The 23,165-nt window shown below is 48.1% G+C and overlaps 1 protein-coding gene across 1 annotated transcript in view; it reads right to left on the bottom strand.

The window, feature by feature from the left end:
* Positions 1-23,165, bottom strand: part of LOC126524105 (glutathione S-transferase 1-like) — a 76,281-nt gene that overhangs the window by 11,553 nt on the left and 41,563 nt on the right. The window contains exon 5 of the mRNA XM_050172466.2: positions 8,187-8,328. Within this exon, the coding sequence (XP_050028423.2) occupies positions 8,187-8,328 (142 nt within the window). The remainder of the gene's footprint in view (positions 1-8,186; positions 8,329-23,165) is intronic.

Genomic DNA, 23,165 nt, shown 5'->3' with positions numbered 1-23,165 from the left:
CGCCAGCCGCCCACCACGGAGCCCAACAAGGGGACGCCAGGAGACCCGGAGCGGTCGCAGACGCCGGTTGTACGTACCTACTATAACCCAATATATCGTACCCAATGTTGCATGGTATGCAGCATGTTAACCCTTGCTACCTGGGAAGTTGGAAGTGATAGTAATTGAAGGGCCGAAATGAAAGGTTCAAAGACAAATAGAGACGAAACTTCGAAAGAATATTCATCATCATCATCACCAGCCTAGTTACGCCCACTGCAGGGCAAAGGCCTCTCCCATACTTCTCCAACTACCCCGGTCATGTACTAATTGTGGCCATGTTGTCCCTGCAAACGTCTTAATGTCATCCGCCCACCTAACTTTCTGCCGCCCCCTACTACGCTTCCCTTTCCTTGGAATCCAGTCCGTAACTCTTAATGACCATCGGTTATCTTCCCTCCTCATTACATGTCCGGCCCATGCCCATTTCTTTTTCTTGATATCAACTAACATGTCATTTACCCGCGTTTGTTCCCTCACCCAATCTGCTCTTTTCTTATGCCTTAACGTTACACCTATCATTCTTCTTTCCATAGCTCGTTGCGTCGTCCTCAATTTCAGCAGAACCCTTTTCGTAAGCCTCCAGGTTTCTGCCCCGTAGGTGAGTACTGGTAAGACACAGCTGTTATACACTTTCCTCTTGAGGGATAGTGGCAACCTGCTGTTCATGATTTGAGAATGCCTGCCAAACGCACCCCAGCCCATTCTTATTCTTCTGTTTATTTCAGTCTCATGATCCGGATCCGTGGTCACTACCTGCCCTAAGTAGATGTATTCCCTTACCACTTGCAGTGTCTCGCTACCTATCGTAAACTGCTGTTCTCTGCCGAGACTGTTAAACATTACTTTAGTTTTCTGTAGATTAATTTTCAGACCCACCCTTCTGCTTTGCCTCTCCAGGTCAGTGAGCATGCATTGCAATTAGTCTCCTGAGTTACTAAGCAAGGCAATCTCATCAGCGAATCGCAAGTTGCTAAGGTATTCTCCATCAACTTTTATCCCCAATTCTTCCCACTCCAGGTCTCTGAATACCTCCTGTAAACATGCTGTGAATAGCATTGGAGATATGGTATCTCCCTGTCTGACGCCTTTCTTTATTGGGATTTTGTTGCTTTCTTTGTGGAGGATAACGGTGGCTGTGGAACCGCTATAGATATATTCCAGTATCTTTACATATGGCTCATCTACACCCTGATTCCGTAATGCCTTCATGACTGCTGAGGTTTCGACTGAATCAAATGCTTTTTCGTAATCAATGTAGGCTATATATAAGGGTTGGTTATATTCCGCACATTTCTCTATCACCTGATTGATAGCGTGAATATCGTCTATTGTTGAGTAGCCTTGACGGAATCCTGCCTGGTCCTTTGGTAGACAGAAGTCGAAGGTATTCCTGATTCTATTTGCGATTACCTTAGTAAATACTTTGTAGGAAACGGACAGTAAGCTGATCGGTTTATAATTTTTCAAGTCTTTGGCGTCCCCTTTCTTATGGATTAGGATTATGTTAGCGTTCTTGCAAGATTCCGCTACGTTCGAGGTCATGAGGCATTGTGTATATAGGGCGGCCAATCTTTCTAGGACAGTGTTCCCACCATCCTTCAACAAATCTGCTGTTAACTGATCCTCCCCAGCTGCCTTCCCCCTTTGCATGGCTCCCAAGGCGTTCTTTACCTCTTCCGGTCTTACTTGTGGGATTTCAAGTTCCTCTAGACTATTCTCTCTCACCTTATCGTCGTGGGTGCCACTGGTACTGTATAAATCTCTATAAAACTCTTCAGCCACTTGAACTATCTCATCCATATTAGTAACAATATTGCCGGCTTTGTCTCTTAACGCACACATCTGATTCTTGCCTATTCCTAGTTTCTTCTTCACTGCTTTTAGGCTTCCTCCGTTCCTGAGAGCCTGTTCAATTCTATCCATATTATAGTTCCTTATGTCCGCTGTCTTACGCTTGTTGATTAACTTAGAAAGTTCTGCCAGTTCTATTGTAGCTGTAGGGTTAGTTTCATACAATGGCGTTTCTTGATCAAATCTTTCGTCTCCTGCGATAGCTTACTGGTTTCCTGTTTAACGGCGTTAGCACCGACTTCTATTGCGCACTCCTTAATGATGCCCATAAGATTCTCGTTCATTGCTTCAACACTATGGTCCTCTTCCTGGGTTAAAGCCCAATACCTGTTCTGTAGCTTGATCCGGAATTCCTCTAGTTTCCCTCTTACCGCTAACTCATTGATTGGCTTCTTATGTACCAGTTTCTTCCGTTCCTCCCTCAAGTCAAGGCTAATTCGATTTCTTACCATCCTGTGGTAACTGCAGCGCACCTTGCCGAGCCCGTCTACATCTTGTGTGATGCCAGGGTTCGCGCAGAGTATGAAGTCAATTTCATTTCTAGTCTCCCCATTCGGGCTCCTCCACGTCCACTTTCGGCTAACCCGCTTGTGGGAAAAGGTATTCATTATCCGCATATTCTTCTGTTCTGCAAACTCTACTAGTAACTCTCCTCTGCTATTCCTAGAGCCTATGCCATATTCCCCCACTGACTTGTCTCCGGCATGCTTCTTGCCTACCCTGGCATTGAAATCGCCAATCAGTATACTGTATTTTGTTTTGACTTTACCCATCGCCGATTCCATGTCTTCATAGAAGCTTTCGACTTCCTGGTCATCATGACTAGATGTAGGGGCGTAGACCTGTACAACCTTCATTTTGCACCTCTTATTAAGTTTCACAACGAGACATGCCACCTTCTCGTTAATGCTATAGAATTCCTGTATGTTACCAGATATGTTCTTATTTATCAGGAATCCGACTCCTAGTTCTCGTCTCTCTGCTAAGCCCCGGTAGCACAGGACGTGCCCGCTTTTTAGCACTGTATATGCTTCTTTTGGCCTCCTAACTTCACTGAGCCCTATTATATCCCATTTACTGCCCTTTGATTCCTCCAATAGCACTGCTAGACTCGCCTCACTAGATAACGTTCTAGCGTTAAACGTTCCCAGGTTCATATTCCAATGGCGGCCTGTCCGGAGCCAGGGATTCTTAGCACCCTCTGCAGCGTCGCAGGTCTGACCGCCGCCGTGGTCAGTTGCTTCGCAGCTGCTGGGGACTGAGTGCCTGGGTTTGATTGTTGTGTTCATATAGGAGGTTGTGGCCAAGTACCGCACCAGGGTGGCCAATCCTGCTCTGCTAAGAGAGTGCGTTACCGGTTCTGGTCACCGCGATCAGGCCGCACTCCAGGCCTGTTTGTGCAATTTTCTCAACACACGGTTGTTGTTTTTTATGGTATTTCCGGTGGAGAATTCTGCGGTCCGGGATTTGAATCACGGTCCTCTTGCACGGGAGGCGGATACTGTACCGTCCCCGCAGGAGGTAAATTTAAAAATAAATTGTGGGCTTTTGCGTGACAAAACCACTTTCTGATTATGAGGCACGCCGTAGTGGAGGACTCCGGAAATTTCGACCACCTGGGGTTCTTTAACGTGCACCTAAATTTAAGTACACGGGTGTTTTCGCATTTCGCCCCCATCGAAATGCGGCCGCCGTGGCCGGGATCCGATCCCGCGACCTCGTGCTCAGCAGTCTAACACTGAGCCACTGAGTAACCACGGCGGGTCCCGCAGGAGTTGTACGCCTCATTTAACCTACAGTGGTGCCCTATTTGATCAGTCAAGGTGGACCAATCTGAGCTCGGTTATACCGCGCGGATGGCACTCGGCTAGAGAGCCTGGTATTTGACCTGCACCCGTGTGGCCATACATAATTGAAGATATATATCTGTCTTCTTTTTTTTATTATTTTAGGAAAGTTCCCGTACAGTGATAAAATAAAGGAAAAGACATTAAAAGAAAGAAAAAAAGAAAGAAAAAGGGGGAAAAGTAAGGAACATAACAGGTGATTTGAACTCGTGACCGTTGGATGTTACCCGGAAAGATAGCTCAGTCGGTTGGTTCGTCAGGCCCCAGGCTACTTTCAAGCGCCACAGCTCCTGCTCCGAGCTTCACACTTACGTGGAAAGGGACTGATGTTGTCCGCGATTCCGAGTGGTTGGAAGGCATACTTTCTTGGAAAAATGGCTGCCCGAGGAGAAGAGCGAACTCGAGCGGCTTTCGTGACTAGGAAAACTGCCTTAAAATATTTAGACTTGAGGGAAAGCTTCGTTAACAAACTATAAGATGACAATCAGCACTCGAATACGACGAGAGAAATTATTGAGACGTGGAAAGTTCCCTTGAAATAAATATGGTTTGCGAGACGAATGCTTGTAAGTATTGAACCTCTTAAATGATGAGGGGGAATATGCGCTCACCGAGAGGGCATCGTCCACACGAGACCACCACCAGGCACCTTACTGAGACGTGGAGGGCTCTGCGGCCGGAACAAAGCCTCCCGTCTCCGCCGGCCAAGAGGGGAAAACGCGCTTTCCAATCGCTCAAGGTTGCGCGGACATAGTATAACTCTAGCGTCTAGGAAAAGCTTAACCAGGTGCGATGGCGGCACACATAGCGTGAGAAGCTAGCCGCCAGAATAACTATCTCAAGGACTGCTGCTGACGAGGGCGAAATACCTTCGTGTAATTATAATAACCCTAATAGGACTACTTTCGAAAGAAAAAAAAAGGAAACGGCCCAGAGGGCTATACTACGAGAGCTATGACTGATAATTCTCTCTCTCTCTCTCTCTCTCTCTCTATATATATATATATATATATATATATATATATATATACATATATGTATTCATCTCATCTACGGGATCGCATGCGCGCGCTGTTGCTTTGTCTCTGCGTGTAGTAGTTAACAAAGAATATTACAAATAGACAACTACTTATTTCCTCCGGGTGAACCAGTCAGTCCGGAGGTGCCGCCTACACGAAGGAAACGCCAAAGTGTTGTGTTGCCTCTGCCATGCGGGGCTTAATGGTCCCAGCACCCCGCATCGGCTCCACCCTCAGGTTCCTCCTTTCCCCGGACACGGAGAGCCACGCACAGTTAAGCACGGGAGCGTCCAACCTACATAGTGCAGAGCCAGAAAAGGAGGGTCTCATCGGCCCAATCCCATTAGCGGAACTACAGCGTCCCTTAGCAGAAGCAAAGCCGAATAAAGCGCCAGGACCAGAACAAATTACGACAACACAGCTCCGCAATTGCAGAAGCCGATCATGCATTCTTACTTCAGCAAATTAACAATGCATGGGACACGGACAGCTTGCCAGAAGAGTGGAAGACAGCCAGCATCATTTTCATTCCGAAGCCTGACAAGCCCCAAGCCATAGCGAATCTGCGTTCAATATCGTTAACATCATGCGTCGGTAAGCTAATGGAACGCATCGTGCTTAACAGACTTCTTAGTCACCTTGAGCAATCCCAACACCTACCCCATAATTTGATTGGATACAGACATCACTTATCTACTCAAGACGTTCTGCTGCAGCTACACGAAGAAATCACGAAAGAAACAAGCAGCGCTCAGCTTAAAGCTATTCTTGCCATCGACCTCAAGAAAGCATTTGACTATCTTAACCACGATGATAAGCTGCAAAAGCTCGAAGCTACTGGCTGCGGAACCAAGCTTTATAACTATATCAGGGACTTCTTACGGAGTCGCACGTACACACTACGAGTAGGCGACATCACCTCACAACAGTATCCCCATCCGCAGAGAGGTATCCCGCAGGGTTCCGTGATCTCGCCTACACTCTTTAATCTTGCGATGTGCGTAGTCCATAGAGCGCTACGAGACATCCCCGACATCAAATATGCGATCTACGCAGACGATATCACCATCTGGATCAACACGGGTTCGCCAGGACATATCCAAGAAACTCTCCAACAGGCTATGAACAGGGTGCATGAGGCTGCTCAAACTATTGGCCTTAGATGTGCGCCGGAAAAATCTGAGTTGCTACTGGTCCATCAAAAAAGATGGAAACCGCCCACCATACAAATTGTAAACGAAGGCGTGCCGATTTCCCAACCAAAATGTATTTAGGTACTCGGTCTCCATATCCAGAAAGATTGAGGTCCCGCGGCGACGGTGCATCACCTGCTCAGGCAAGGAGAACAGGTGCTGCACATGATGCGTAGTGTCTCCAACCAAGCAAATGGAGTGAAGGAGGCTGATATGCTTCAACTAAGAAACGCATTAATTATGTCACGCCTGCGCTATCATCTGGCCTACACCAATCTCTGTCAGCAAGATACCAATCGCCTTGATGCGCTCATCCGGAGGGTGACAAAGCTGGCCATCGGCATCCTGTTTAGCACCAGCACTAAGCTCCTCCTTGACATCGGTTGCCATAACATGATGGCGAAACTAGTCAGCATTCATCGTCGTCGCCAAGAACTGCGTTTGCAGCGCACGTGTAAAGGCACGCACATCCTCCATAGCATCTGTCATCATCCACAAGCTGCGGCACTTGTGAACACGCGTCCACTACACCCGAAACAACGCGAACTCCTAACCATAGCTCGCCACGCCACATGAATCCAGAATGAGGCAAGGAGAGGCGACGACAGCGAGTTGCCTGCTTCAAGAGGTACACGGCAAGACACCCTGACGGCATATACTTCTACGCTGATGCTAGCGTTGGTGCACGGGGTTCCGTTATAGCAGTCGTGAATAACGGCCTCCAAACTGTACATACAGATTTACTCCCAGAGACAGATCCGACCTGAGCGCAACTGACAGCCATCGCAACCGCGATCAAACACATGCCCCCTAGTGACTTAGCCTATCAAAGAATCATATTTACCGACTCCGTGGCGGCTTGCAGGAAATTGTTGCACAACGATCTCCCGGCCCATATTTCGACATTCATTCAAGAGCACCTTCAAGGTTCTTTAGAAATCATCTGGATACCTGGTCATGACAGGCTGCCGGGAAATGAAAGAGCTAATCAGTTCGCCTGCGAGACTTTGAACCAGGCACCCTGCATTCGGCGACCAGCCCAGACGAAAAGGTGGGCTCCCCTGCTTCTGCGGCCATATCAAGAGGCAAGGCGCAAGTTCCCCAACCCCAGCAAAGTGCTCACCCGTGGAAAGGGTGTACTGATTCATCAGGCACAGACTGAAACACTCCCCACACCAGCGTGAATGCACCTCCTCCGCGGCCTCTTACCTGAAGATCCCCCATCCTGCCGATACTGTGGCGAACACCCGAACACATCCCATATGCTCTGGTCCTGTGGACCACCCACACCTCGACAGCCTGCCCCTACAAATCTTTCCCGTAAACCCCATGCCGGGTGGCTGACAGAAGCAGCCAGCGCCGACGACCAACGGTACCTTGTGGCGTTTATCAGTGCTGCGCTGAAGAATGCCGCAAGTGAGGCTCTGGACTGAGGGCCTTTCCACCACACCACCCAACATGAAAATAAAGTTTTTTTTCTCTCTCTCTCTCTCCAACCTACATGCGCTGAGGTACGTGGTGTCGCAAGACACCAAACGCCTGCTTATCGACGCCACTGGGGGGTCAATAAAAATTATCGCGTTATACAACGTCCTATCATCTACTATGTGGACTCCTTCCAGCAAAAAAAGAAAGAAATATAAAAACAGGTTGACGATACAACTACATGTTATATAATGGACATGCGTTGTACGAAAGTAAGGATACCCGGTTTTGCGGCTTAGCGACAATGGCATTCTGTTGCTGCGCTTGAGGTTGCCGATTGCATTTCTTGGCACAACAGCAGGACTTAGTTCCTTGAAAATGTGCATCTTAAGCGGATAGTTTTGATCTCTACTATTCACCCTCTGTGGGCAGGGAATGACAAGTGGCACGTGAGGTGGGTCACCTATGTTGTAGGACGGTGATGTAGGTGTAACATTTAGTTCAACTGTGGACGGAACCAGAAACATGCATCTCTCGCTTGTCCACATTTCAGTACCACGTCCTTATAGGCAAAGCTACATCGTAGTTTTCTTCTTTTGTCTTCACGTACAGAAGCGAATCACACGACATAGACAGCAAACGTACGGCCATGCCGTATGCCGTACGGCTATAGATACCCGCGTTGCTTAGTACGCACTGCAGTGTTTCTCAGTGTGACGCTCTTAACACAAACTTTAGCCCTGCTCAAAAAACACCTTATTTACGAACAGTGTACGAATGAAAATATTTACGTAGTATCAAATCCTCACCAGTATTTTATGGCATGCATCGAAGAGGGTACCCATGTCGAAGTAAAGGAGACGCTCCACTGAAGCTCTAGAGCGCGGATCGGTTGGGTACAAGGGGCTGTGAGGTACGTACCGGTTCACCAGGTACGTCAATACTGCACGACTGCAAAACAAGAGCAGATGGTAAGCAAAAAAAAATGAAGGAAACGAGAAATGAGTGCAACGGCACGAAAGTGACATAAATAAGATTGAGATATTATGGTTCCCTTATTTATCCGTGCCTGTGTGCAACATCCTTGGTGATTTAATATTGAAGAATAAGTAATAGAGTTAAAAGACCACTGTATTTGAGCTTTAATTTTGTATTGAGCAAACAACTCGGCGAAAGAAATATATTCCATTCAATAGGCGTGTTAATCAGTTAATAAAGCTGTACGATTGAGACGGTGAATTTAGCTTTACCTTGGGCACAAGTTAATAATTTGCGGACAATTACTTTTTGAATCTAATCAATGAAAGCGAAATTCACATCCACCTGTATGTAAAAGCAAGCTACAAAGACGACCCCACACGGGTTTTTCATAAACAAAGCAGCGTAGTTGAAGTGAAATTTGTCCTGGTCCGGGATTAGAACCCGGTACCAATACCTCTCCGGGGATGTCGCTCTGTCATCTGCGCTAACGAGGAGGCTAGGTGATCGCAACGCGAAGGCGAATTTATGAACAACTCGAACCACGAGGACACTGATTATGGCAAATCAGGCTTGAGGAATTCCGCAAGGTGGACGAAGGTTCATGAATTGAAAAATTAACATCCCCCCGTATGTAACACCAAACTACCAAAGAAACCCACAAGCCTTTGTCAGAAACAAAGTTACGTAGTTAAACTATTCAACATCAAGAAAAAATCAGCTAAACAAAATTTGCTAAGGATATAATAATGAAGGATTTCATTTATTAGTCATAACAGGGGTGCATGCTCTATTGTCGCACATTATGTAATCTTCGTAATTCATATGCATCTTTTACCATAAAACGAATAGCATGATTATTGCTGATGCACGGAATAAAACTGGCTACCGAAGGTAGGTCAGACACAGCAGCAAGGAATATCAAATGGTAATAACGGTGCGATTTGTTCAGTTTCAATTAAGAATGATTTCTGCGTTATGAATGTCAGAACGTAAGTCTATAAATTGAGTTCACTGAAACAACGCTAGCTGGGATGTGTACAGTATTTATTTATTTGTACGGTACTGCTAGCCTCTAGATGAGACTGTAAGCAGGAGTACGTGACATAAAAACAGAACGAAGTGTCCATGCATTAAAACGTCAAGACACAACAAGCGTCTTAGAGAAATCGAGAAGTTAGGGAATACACAGAATGATGCAACCAGGCGACCAAGAGCACCGTGAATATTATTGAAAAATGTACTTGAACCAATAGGCAATCATATACTACAGATACCACCGAGAACACGATAATAAGGAACTGTTGTCGACATGATATTTTGTCAAAAAAGTATTACGTCAGCGTACATCACTATGAATGAGGTATACTAATTATCGATCTATATGAGTCCCAAGATAGCGCTTTGAGCAATCTGCTCTCGCTTTTGCTTTGACTGATGCAATTACAATCCCGATTCTGGTTTTCCCACAGGCCGTGATTGTAGTTTTGCCTACACTCTTAGGCAAAGTTACACCCTTCGGCTTGCCCCTTCTGCCACACAACAATAATCGTTATCTGCCTTGATGCGTTTCCTTTCTTTAACGCTGCGAGCCCGGAACTTTCCAGTAACGAACGGCACGCGCGTTATCAGAAGGGGCACTCCAAAGGGTGTAAACTGTTCTATGCTGATAACGCGCATGCCGTTCGTTACTGGAAAGTACCGGGCTCGCAGCGTTAAACAAAGGAAACGCATCAAGGCAGATAACGATTATTGTTGTGTGGCAGAAGGGGCAAGCCAAAGGGTGTAACTTTGCCTAAGAGTGTAAGAGTGTAGGGAACCACCCCACTGACGCCGCACAAGCCGCACGCTCGTACTTGCGGTGTTGTGCAGCGTCTCACTCACCGCATCTGCAAGCTGTCCTAAAGTCTCAACACTCTTAAACGTTAAAAAATGGCGTACTTAGTCTATTATCGAATAATCGTAGAAAAATTTGCATATTTGGCTAGTTTCCATGTTGTTTTTGTTTAACGATGTGAGCATGGATACTTCGTGAGCAGGGAGCAACCTTGCGCATCGCTGCGACGGAAATCGCGCGGCCGCAGACGCATCTGAAAGCTGTCAACGAAAATCGCTCTGCGACGTGCGCGGCAGAACGATTTTTTTCGCCCCATTCGCGCCGTGTGAAACAGTCTTTTCTCGGGCGCGTCAAGGGTGTGCCTCTGCTTTCGGGCATTATCTTTCTATCCTCCGTCGAATGCGAACAAAGCACACGTGGAGCATTCTTGCACCTACGCTTTCCTTCAATCGAATGCGTTAAAATACAACAAATAAAATAACAAAGAATTTATTTCTTATGGTATCTGTTTTTCGTTTTGAATACTATATATTTCAGTTGAAATACGGAGCTCGAACAAATTAATAAATATTGCACTTTGATTTCCGCGAGTCGCAACCATGACGCGAAAGCTTACAAGGAGGGAATTCTACGCGCAAGGGAATTCATACGGGGAGCAGTCGCCAGGGGCGCTGCAGTGCTATTCTCTATAAAGTCAGTCATGAAATAATCTCACCATTCTCCGTTTATTAGTGGAATGGTAACGCAGTGGCTTGGCTTGGCTGTTCACCGCCGTCGCTTAGCTGAGAATATTAAGGTAGCCGTTTCACCGGCTGAAAACGGCGATCTATGGCTAGAGACGGGAGTAACTGCTGTCGTTGCAAAATGGCGGTACGGTACGTGTTCTAGGGTCCGTAGTGCCGCAGCACAGTGAAAATGTGCCAATTTATCTGTGTGCGCGAAGCCCCAGCGATGAATTGTGAATAAGAGGGTGTTGCGCTGAGACGTAAGTCATTGCTTGTACTCGCTTCCCCAGTGAAAGCGCCTCTGTGCGCATGTACGCAGTATTTTAGTGTGTTTTGTACTCCACGGTGCTTGCGGATCGCCTCTGCTAGAGCTAACAGCGATCGCAGCTGGATATCGTAACGACACCGCAGTAATCGCATCTTTTGCAGCTGAGAGCTCTTGTGCGCAGTTATTAAAGGGAAGCTGAAAGGTTTTCCAGAAAGAATGAGTGAACATCTGTACAGGCGCTCCCAGAATAATTCGGAACGCAACACACGCACCCGTTCGCCGGCGGTGCGCGCCCGTCGAAAAAGTAGTACCGTGGCCTGCGCGTGCGCGGTCTCCCTAGCGGGCAAGGTTGGCTCCCTAGTGCATCTAGTTTGTGTTGCGTTGCTCCAAAACGGTCGCCCTAGGTGCCCCTTAACGGCTGCGCCGGTGGTGTCTGTGACAAGCTGTGTCTGCGCATGCACTCGCGTTGGAGCATAAGCGCTCGTGTCTGCATGTTCGGGTGCTTGGGCGCCTTTTTTTTCATTCTTGCGTGGGCCGTATTTATCATTTGCTCAAAATATTTCAGGTAGGCGACCGTGACTAGCGCTGATGCAACCGTGATGATATCGGTGGCTCGATTGAGGAAGAGATACGAACACATTGAAACAATGACAGTTACGAGAATTCTGCCCTATTCCAATCGGGGTAACATGCCGAAAAGAGTGCCGATGAATGTGCGGAGAAATACAATTAAGCTCAGTTCCGAAGGTATACCTCAACGTGAGATATGCCGCCTCACAGGAAAGTCTATAAGTGCGGTCAACCGAATAATCCAAGCATACAGGGCCGACTTAAAGATGCAGCACGATCGGGATGACACCGATGCACGTCGGAAGAGTTCGACCTTCTCATTGTTGCTGCAGCCGTTGCCCATCGTTTTCAGAGCACCCGCCAGATCAAGACAGCCCTCAACCTGCAAGCCAGTGAGCAAACAATTGGAAGGCGCATACGAGAGGCTGGTCTTCGTGGATTTGTCGCGGCGCAAAAGCCACACCTTACGGAGCGCCAAAAACGCCGGCGCCTTGAGTTTGGCAGGGCATATGAGCGCTGGACGACTGTAGAATGGAAGGAAGTCATATTCTCGGATGAATCGACATTTTCATCCAGATGGGATCAAGAGCGCCGCGTATGGAGACCATACAACTGCAGGTATTTTCCTTTTCTTTCTGATCTTTTAAGCACAAATTCCTGGACCCATAAAAGGCATTTCATCTGAAAAGACCAATATCTGTTGCCTTCTTTTTGCGTAGATACGAGCCTGGGTATGTTTCCGAGATCTACAGCAGCGGCCGGTCTGCTCTCAACGTTTGGTGAGCAATAAGCAAAGAGGGCCTCGGTCCGCTAATCCGACTGTCCCCATCGTTCACAGCCGAAGCTTACTGCGAAATTCTGGACTACCACCTATTGCCATATACGCTCTGGACGGGCCATTTAAAGATGGCTGCTACTTGTTCCAACAAGACCTGAGCCCGGTGCGCACCGCCAGAGCTGTGGAAGAACTTCTTCAAGAACGTGGTGCTCGCGTTCTTAACTGGCCTCCGAAAGGTGCAAACTTCGATGTTATGGAGGATGCGTGGGGCACGATGAAGGAACGTTTATGCAAGCTGAATCTGGAAGGGGCCAGTGCCGACGAACTCTGGCTCGCCATAACGCGCAAGTGGAAGCGCCTTGGAGAGAGGAGGGACTTCGTAGATGCGCTCTACGAGTCAATTCCACGCCGCCTACAAGCTGCGCTTCGCGAGGACGGCGCATTCGCGACGTATTGATAGCGGAACATGCCACCGGCTTTAGACGAAACAGAGTTACGTTTGTGTTCTGTAGAAAAAAATAAACCCAGTGTTCTTCCTGTTATTTAAATTTACTATGTTCCCCTTATAATGCTTTTTTTTTGTATTCAGTTCACATAGCCTACCCTTGATAATCATTGTATATGCCCTCTGAACAAAAGAAAATGAGTATGAAAATGAGTATCTAGGCCAACAAACGCCGACACGCGATCAATACGTAAGGATACTCGCTACCAATGGTCGATTTTCCGTGATTGATTGGCGCACAATACATGTGAACCACGTAACGGGGTGCGCCAATAAATGACTGGAGTCATGAAGAGTTCATTAGAGTGCCCTTTGCATGACGTGACTTCCTGTGCGTGAAATTGGCCTTGATGAACGTGCAGCGTTATTTCATTTTGTAAACTCTTTTATTGCCACTATCGCAGACACACCCGTTAAAAGGGGTCACGTAATAGTGGAAATTGTCTTCGTATTACGAAGCTAGTAGTAACACGGATCGGGAGATAATTTAATAAGAACTAATACTTCGCAAGACAGGCCAGCACGGTCGAAAAATAAGGCAGCGATGCCGTTGTAAGCAAGCCGCCTCACTATAGCACGTAACGACGTAAGGCATTGCTATCTCCCCGACGGGATCCAGACCATGACGAGAATACGCTGCAAGGAATCCACAAGCCTTTATTTATAGATTACGGTGCATGCTCTGCTACAGACATTCATTCGCCCAGCCCCCCTTGCACAATGCTAAAGGGCACCTAGCGCTACCTTCTTGGAGCAAGGCAACGCCAATCTAGATGCACTAGGGAGCGAAACTTGCTCGCTAGGGAGAACGCGCATGCGCAGATCTTGCCCGTATTTATCCGCCGGCGCGCTCCGCCGACGAGCAGCGGCGTGTCCGGCGTTCCGAATTATCCTGGGAGCACCTGTACATAATGGTTTTAAAGCCTCCGAATTCGAATATCGTATCGAAATTGAGCGAAAGAAAGCGCAAATATATTTTATTTCGACGAAAAGTGCAGCAGCGGACACGCAAAGCTCACGCGTCTCGTTTCCGCCTGTGATTGGTCGGGCGCCTCGTGACGTCAACAGTAGTAACCGACCGCTGCCGCTACACATGAAGCGCGGTGCCAGGTAGTTTGGTGCTGTTTTGCTGAGACGGTAATGGAAAATTTAGAGAGACTGCGTTTTTCTGAGGAATTCGGCGTTGCTCCCTACATGTACGAGCCGATTGCGAAAAGCCGGCCTATCGAAGAAGCAAACGATGCTGGTGCGAGCAGTGCTTTCGACGCGAACGAAAGCAAAGTCTTGGGATCTCCTCGTGTTGGAAATGCTCTTTGGTGAGTATGTTTTTTGCAAAGCGATCTAGTGATCTTGCCGATCTTTCGCCGATCTAGTGAGCTCGTTTCCCGTCAAACAACTGTAGTGTTGTGTTCCTGCATGCCTCCTCGTGGAACGTAAGCGGGGATGCGATCGTCGGCATTTGTGCGCTGTCCAAAGCTGTCGGCAATCCACAAAGACGGTTTAAACGCGTGAAAAGCTTCCCGGTTCATGCAGTACGTGTAGCGACCTTCATCTGTTGACTACCACGTTGACTACCACGCACGTTGACTACCACTCTACATGCACGCAGACGCACCAACAAAGGAATGCAGGGTCGATCGCAGCAGATTACGATGGCACGCACGCAGAAACAAGCGCGGTCAGGCGCGGTCGCGGACGCTGCGAAGGAACGAAACACTAGAGTTGACTTCACAACACCGCGGTTTCCGGTCTCCGCTCGCATCGTCAGCGTCAGCAGCAGCGCGCGGCATTCGACGGGGGGCGGAGCTACAGCGCAATTTCAACCGACGATTACGTCGCTCCTAATTGAAAAAGAAACCCAAATTTTACCTACATGGTTTATAAGGTTCCCGCATCCGTATATGAGCGTCTTATTGAATTCCACAGACTCTTCAGCTTCCCTTTAAATGAGACTTCGAACGGGGAAAGGCGTTGCAACTGTTTAGTGCGCAGTGCTTGTGACGCAGAAATGCCATCGGACTGGGTCTGGAAAAGCCAGCGATTCTCTCCGCTGACCGTGTTTGGGACAGTGCGGCTCCAATACGTCGCCGATGACTGAGCAGCCATCTCAAACGAGAGCTGTGATACATTGTCGCTCGAGAACACTACGCACTCCTCAGCACTGTCGTCCACCACGGCGCATCGACGCCGCTCGAGCAGCTACAGTGACGTGCCGATAATCATTTGCTCTGCCCTACGTCGTCAGCATGCAGGCAATGAAATTGTGTTGTTGGACCATCACAGCCGAAGAAGATATAAGCATAAGCCAGCAACAGCTGACGCTTTGTTTTACAGTGAAGCTGTTTAAGTGGACCCTGTGCCGTCGTTGTTGGACTTCGCTAAAGAGGGATCACATGACCTAGCGAGAGAGGAAAAGAAGAGCTCAACAGGCGGACGGGGCTCGGAGTGACCCCTTTGCCCCTTTCAGAATGATATCTTATACACGAATCTTATGCAGTTGTCACACGGTGCGTTTTCGGCGATCGAGCGAGATCGGGATCAAATTTATTGTCAATTGATTCCGTCCTGGTCCGAAAGAAACAAATCTTATGCTGGCACTTTGCGGCCAACGAACAGTGCAAAGCTATTGAAACAAGATACCAGGAGCGCGTGGCCGGCGCCACTCCTTGCGCCAGCAAAAACTGCCGGAGATCACGTCAGTCGTGAAACCAATCCACCCAATCGTTAAAACAATTGCAGCGCCCGCATCTCCAGTGGTGGGCCTTGCGCCCAGTACACGGAGCTTCGTATGAGTGGTTCCGCACATTCCATCCCAGATACAACCATGGGAAGATCACGGGTAGGGCGTTCTCCTGACGAAGTAGCTGCCTTCCGCGAACGTTAGCGAGAGTTGGCTCCTGAACGGGCTCGTCGTCGTAGGGCCTGCCTCACGCACAAAGAAACACTGGGAGAACCGCAAAAAAAGCACTCCTAAATTATGCTCACCACACGAAGCACGCAAAAGTAAAATTAGGGCAAAATGGTGAAACAAAATATTTAACATACATACTGCTTGCGAGTTTGACTTGTATGGTGTAACACTCGGTGTAACTACCACAGCTTCGCTGTTCGACCATGTTCATGGAATGGAAGAGGTGGTAATCCTTTTTTTATACTGGTGCTTCTGTACTTGCGCACTGTCATCGGTGCACAACGAACCGTTGACAGTGCGTTGTGCGTGTGTTATCCCGGCGGTCAAAATATTCCTCTTATCTCAGCACCACGTCGCAGTTGCCAAAAAAAAAAGTTAGGCGTGGTCCAACTGTGGTGGGTCGAGGAGAAGGAGGAGGAGGATAGAACTTTATTATTGCAGAAACCGTTGCGTGGTTTATTCCTGGATGGTTCCCTCTGAGAGGGCTCCACTGGCGATCGCGGCTCGCCGGGCCTGGTCGAGGGTCGCCGGTTGGCTTCCCAGGTCCAGTTCGGAGAGTCTCGCCGCCCAAGGCCAAGCAGTGAGTGTGTGTGTTGTGACTCGTGGCGAAATTGCGTCGCCCGGCTGGTCGGTGCATTCGTGTGTTATGTGCGCGAGTGTGGCTCTGCGGTTGCTACACCAGGGACATGTCCGGGACGTATATCTGTCTGAGCAGATTGCGTGTGGACGAAAAAAGTGTGGGTATGTGTTCGTTTGCAGGCGGCGCCAGTTCCTTGCCTGCAGTTTACAGAGAGCTTTATGTGGGGGAGCGTATTGTGTTCTTTCGAGGCGTTGGTCCTGTAGTATTTGTTGACTTGTGGTTAATAACTCGTGAGTCGCTCGTCGGTCTGTCGGGGGCTGAAGAACGGTGTGGTCTGCCGCTCGGCTAGTGAGAACTCGAGCTGCTCAGTCCGCATCTTCGTTGCCCCGCAGACCTTCATACCCGGGGCATCAGACGATACCGTGGGTCCATTGTAGTGAGTGGCCCAGGATTCGAATGGCTTGTATAGGGAGTGTTCCATTCATGCATAAATGACAAGCCGCTCGTGAGTCCGTAAGGACGCGGGCGGACTTTCCCTTGCTCTCGCCGTCGTGAAATGCGACAGCGATCACTGCTGCTTCTGCCGCTACGCTGCATGTGGCGCGGATGGAGGCAGAGGCTACCAGGCTCCCCTGAGTGACGACACGAGTGTTTATTTGGGCCCACGACGTGGTGACGAGGGATACGGGCTTGCGTCCGTCTAGTATGTATCTGGGTCTCTCAAACAATGTTTGTGCAACATGCGGGCACGTGCTGCTCTTCTCTCTTGACTGTGGGTGGGGTGCATGTTCTTGTGGATAGGGTCTACTACAATGTTCTCTCTAATGTTGTTAGGCAGGAGTTGTGTTTCCTCTTTGCAGTACCGCGCACACAAGAGTTACATGCCTCGCACGGGGCGTGACCGATGGTTTTGGTTTACAAGCGAACTGGTGTGAAACTCGCCCGATCGTGAGCCCCCCTCCCCCGAGTTGCACGCAGGAACACGGTGCCGGCAGCAGCAGCTCGTGACATCGCATCCAGCAGCAGCAATTGTCAATATGACTGTCAAGACCCGTTCACCTACATGACCGACGTAGAGTTTCGGCGTCATTTTCGCCATTACAAAGCGTCAGTGCGCCAGCTGTGGGACGAGTTAGGCGAACACCCTTGTCTGCGGAGACAGCATGGCGGGCCAATTACGCTTTCCGTCCACAGATTAGTGTGAGAGGATTGCGGAGGAAGAGTTCGTGCGATCGCTTCGGCTCGCTCCGGCTCCAAGCGCTGTGCGCCCGCCGCGCCCCAAACGCTAGGTTCGGCAGCGACATCGTAGTACTGGGGCACCTGCAAGGACCAGGGGTTCAACCCGTATCAACCAGCCTCCGAATGCGAAGTGGTCACATTATATTGGAAGACTCAGAAAAGACGCCGGGCTGCCTTCCAGTGCAACAGGTACCCAAAGCAGCTGTCTCAGTTTCACGGAACCGCTGCAAGCACGCGCAGAGAGGCGAAGGAAGTTACTTCGCCAGCACGGACTGCCGCGGTCGCCCGAACATCCATTTCGCCAGGCAGCAAGTCATTTGGCTCACGTACTGCGTGAGCAAAAGCGTAGACGTGTGGCTGTTGAAAGAGATGACCGGCGACTTGTTTCCTCTGTCGGAACCCGCCATCGCCGACCGGAGAAACTACGCCCGTGTGGTCGTGAAGAACGAGCTCATGGCGCGACCTCCACTTCGTGTCCCCGGGAAGATACTGCAAATTGACGAGTGACTTCTTTGCGGCAAGTAAAAGTATCATCGAGGCCGCTTGAGAATGGGCGACAACGTTCCGCTAAGCCACCAAAATTACGGCGGTATTGCAGATCGCGAGCAATAAGTCTTCGGCATGGTCAGTGCGACCATAGAGGAGCTGCGACTTGTTAAGGTCGACCAACGATACGCGGCGACGCTAGGCTCTATTACTGATGTCAACGTTCAACCGGCCCCTTCACAGTGATGAATAGGCCGCACACATGTGTATCCCATATTTATTGGATGCTAACCAGACGAGCCTCAATATGCATTGGGAGACAGTGAACCACTCCGTGAACTTGGTGGGCCCCACTCTTGGAAGCTCAAAAGCAAGAAATAGAAGTTATTGCCAAAAATTGAAGCGCCACCTCTTCAGCCGCGTGCAGGTTAAGTGCAGCGCTACTGGAGTCAAACTTGACATGGATGTGCTGGCAGGCAATTAACAGCCACGTGGGCTGCAAAGACTCTTACATGCGTTTGTTCTAAGCCATGGATCGCTAGGGGTGCCATTGCTCGGCGCTACCCCGTATGAAGGTGTACAAATTGTAAAAGCGAATAAAGCATAGTTTTCTGACCCTTTTCATGTACGAGTGTACCAGTGTGTTTGTACGGCATTGCGGGGTGCTTACGCTGTGAGCGCGCGACAAACCACTTCTGCGCAGGCGACGCTTACTTCGCCTCGCAGCCTTGCTTTAGTGCGAGCAACGAGCGATCTGCTGGAAGCCCTGTGCGAATACCAGGCGCACACCAATTTGCGCTAGGCGAGCACCATAGCGAGCCGCGCCAATCCAATCTAGCGGAAAGAGGAAAAGGGGCGTTTGCTCGTGGTGTAACGCGAAATGTAATAAATTACATATTAATCTAATACGTGTTCAGTGGACAGCCTGTAAAAATTAAAATGCTGATAAACCACATTAAAGTTAGTAATATTATCGTAGTAAATGTATTTATATTATAACTGCTTGTGCAAGTAATACACTGTGTGGAACGACAAATAAGTGAAAGAAGGCTCCGATCATGCACCGACGGTTTGATAACGTGGGCTCCAGTTTGTCGACCCCCCATAAGGCAACGCCCAAGGAATGACAGCCATCCAAAGTGAATCTAGATAAATCAATGAAATTGGAGGCGCGCCGAGGGACAAACTTTGTCTTGGCACCATGAGTACTTTCATCTTGGGGCGTCACAGAGCGCGAGAAGATGGCGAGTTTTGCCAAACTCAGCGCATCCTGCATAGCACTTTATCCGACACAAAGCTATGGTAAAATGTTATCAAAACACCACTGCTACTAAGAACTTTGTGGCCGTGCCTATCAAAGCTTTGTTCTTTTGAAGTTTCTGCAGTCATGTTGCGTATTTGTGCTCGCGACAGTACGTGCATTACGAAAGACGGAAGCCAATACAGAGCATCACGGGTACAGTAACAGCCACGGCGGCAGTTTGACGGAAATCAATCTCGCATACTTCCTGGTAACCACACATGCTCCCGAATAGCAGTTGCCTACTGAATCGCAAGAAAAATTGTCTAGCTTTATTATTTCTCATTCATCTATGTTTTTCAAGCTTAAGAGACGCAGAATATGAAGCATATACTTGGTTTACGACAGCTTGCTTGCTTCTTTCGTTTTCTGCTGAAGCGCGAGTGATCTGTGAAGTATGCGGCTTGTGCTTTTTTGTGATCTTAACCGATCCAGTGCCGAATCCTACTCGCGCTACAAATGTGGGAATATTTTGTGACAGCACCTTTTCCAATGGGACATTATCATCATCATCATCATCATCAGCCTGATTACGCCCACTGCAGGGCAAAGGCCTCTCCCATACTTCTCCAACTACCCCGGTCATGTACTAATTGTGGCCATGTTGACCCTCCAAACTTCCTAATCTCATCTGCCCACCTAACTTTCTGTCGCCCCCTGCTACGCTTCCCTTCCCTCGGAATCCAGTCCGTAACCCTTAATGACCATCGGTTATCTTCCCTCCTCATTACATGTCCTGCCCATGCCCATTTCTTTTTCTTGATTTCAACTAAGATGTCATTAACGCGCGTTTGTTCCCTCACCCAATCTGCTCTTTTCTTATCCCTTAACGTTACACCTATCATTTTTCTTTCCATAGCTCGTTGCGTCGTCCTCAATTTAAGTAGCACCCAATTATGACATTATGCTTAGCCCCAATTATGGGACATTATGCTTAGCCCCAATTATGGTTCAACTTTTTCGTGAGCACGATGGTTTCGGACTGATCTCGCTCACAGTCGGGTGTCCGACATAGTGGACCTACAGATCACACCCAGTAGTCTTATATATTTAATAGGTCATTCATAGCGCGCATTTAATATTAGTTAAGACATGTCTTTATCTAAGTATAATGTCTACGAAACTCTTCACTGCATAAAATTTGAAAGAAACATTGCGATTTTATCTAGTAATCCCTTAAAGAGCTTTGAGAAGGTTATGATGCTCATTCAATTTGAGGAACTTTTTTTCGTGTGACATTTTTCCGTTGCTGCGTTGGAAGTGCAGTTCCTTTATCTTGTACAGAGCAATATGTGGTAGCAATATTTGGAAGTATGTTCTTGAAGAAATGAGAAAACCTCTAGCGAGTTGTCATGTCGTGCACTAAACCGAGAGTATCGAGAACGAGCTCGCGGCAAGCCTCTAATGATCAGTGCTGCGGGTCAGCGCCGCCCCTGATGACAAAAAGAGGGGAAGGCTGTCCTAATTACCAGAATGCAATGGTCCTCCGCCCCATTTCGCCTTACCAGACAAGCGTCTTTTTTTTTTCCAGTCGCTAGAAACACGAAGAAAGGAGCTGCTGTTTCCTAGCCCACTAAAAATAATCCGACTGGGGAGTTTCCACCGAGCAGAGGGCTTGAAACCTGATAATGCATGTGCCTTGTGCGAGGTCTTCGTAGGGCGCTACCAGACTGGTGGCGATTAGAGCACTTTCCGGTTCGTGGTTGGAGTGCTTTTTCTCGGAATAAGAAAACCCGTTCATTTACATTACAATTGCCTGTGATGGCTTAAGTTTCCGAAAGCACAGATAGCGTGGATGTGCAAAGTTTTGAGCACAGGCTCAATTATTTGTTTCTATTGGTGGGCTTGATTACGCTTACAGCTCCCCACACTCCATTTCCTCGCCAAACCCCGCGGACCGAAATCCATACCTAAAGATATTGGCCGCAGGCTCTCCTAGCAGAGCACTGATGCATTACATTCGTACTAAAATAAAAGCAGACAGTAAACGGAGATTATTAGAAGCTACACCAGTACATGTGTTTGACGACAACGGCGGGCTTACCCGCACGGAAGAGGTTTTCTTGAATAAGGTTATGGCCAACGCTGCATACACACCACACATACTTGAGAAATGGCACCAACCCAGACAAGCTACGATTGCGAAGACTTACACCCGATGTACACATTGCCAGGAGTCATGCAGAGCAGACTTGCAACACCTCATTTGGAGCTGTGCAGCTTTTTCACAAGGGAGATCCAACATTCAGCATCTACTACACGGAGACATTAGAACACTAGGAATTGCAATACAAACTAACCCGGAAACACAGAAAGCCATTGCGACATATGGCAGACAAAGTGGCCTGTTTCGAGTAGTGTAGAAGGGGTCGATCAGCCCATGTGAGAGCGGCGGACCTGAACATGCACCTGAGCCTGCATAAAGCGGAAGATCCCAGACTGAGATGAAGTGTTTCAGCCAACAGTCTGGGTACCCACATTCCCTTCCCTCCTAATCCCCATCAGCGGCCTAGAGCCGTCCCCTTCCTTAAAATAAAGGCTTTATTCATTCATTGACCCTGCAGAGGGGCAGCAGAGCATTGAAACGGCAGGGCGTGTACTGTCTCACTGGCAAACAAAAAGCATTCTGAGGATGTTTTTATTTGGGAAGGGGGGCCAAACCAAGGTCTCTGCTTCGGAGTAACTTTTTTTGAGTTGTTTGGAATATTTTTGCTCCGATTTGCCGCAAGACCTTTCTTTGCCTTTCAATTAGCGATTTTATTTTCTCAGTACCCAGTAACGGTAAGACTAAGGGATATTTTTTATCCCTATAATGTTTCTTTAAACGTTAACATATCGCCTTTAGTGATGTTATCCACTTATGGATAACATCGCACAGATTACACTGAGTAAAGGCGCTATATGTCCTACACCCAAAACAGGCAATGTGCTGGGCACTAAAAAGCCTATATGTATTCATTTTTCTCTAATACATCGTAGCAGCATAGCTTAGCTTAAGTGCGGGAAAGCATCGCAGGTATGACCTGCGATGCTTTAGGACCTTGTCATAAGGCGGTCGTTCCCTTATGACAAGGTCCTAATCTCATAAGTAAATGACACGCCTAACTGTAAAGCATATTAGTTTTGTGGAAGCGTGAACCACCTCTAAAAGAGCAATATAGAAAATTATTGATGTTTCAAAATTATTTCGAATAGTCCGATGCGCCTTACATATTCGTCCTACGGGCTATCGTTTCTCATTTCGCGTCTGCAGAGTGTTTACAAGTTGAGTAACGTTTCACTTCGTTAACGCGGGTAACGCACAAGCGTATGGTTGCTATTCCCTTTTTTTTGTGCACTGCACGTAGAATGTTTTAAAAAGGGTTTGATTTTGTTTAAGTCTGGCAGTTTTCTTCATAGCTTATTTTATATTTCGCATCTTTTATGTCAGTTTATCTATTTTTTATAAAGTGTAAAGTGCCATTAGGAAAGATGGGCATAGCCAATATTCTAATCGACATCAAGAGAAAACAATGTAGCTAGGCAGGTCATGTAAATGGGCTGGTTAGATAACCATTGGACAATGAGGGTTATATAATGGATACCAAGAGAAGGGAAACACAGTCGTGGAC

Source organism: Dermacentor andersoni, chromosome 3 (genome assembly GCF_023375885.2).
Source record: "Dermacentor andersoni chromosome 3, qqDerAnde1_hic_scaffold, whole genome shotgun sequence".
NCBI classification, from domain to species: domain Eukaryota; kingdom Metazoa; phylum Arthropoda; class Arachnida; order Ixodida; family Ixodidae; genus Dermacentor; species Dermacentor andersoni.
This window is presented reverse-complemented; position numbering and strand designations above follow the sequence as displayed.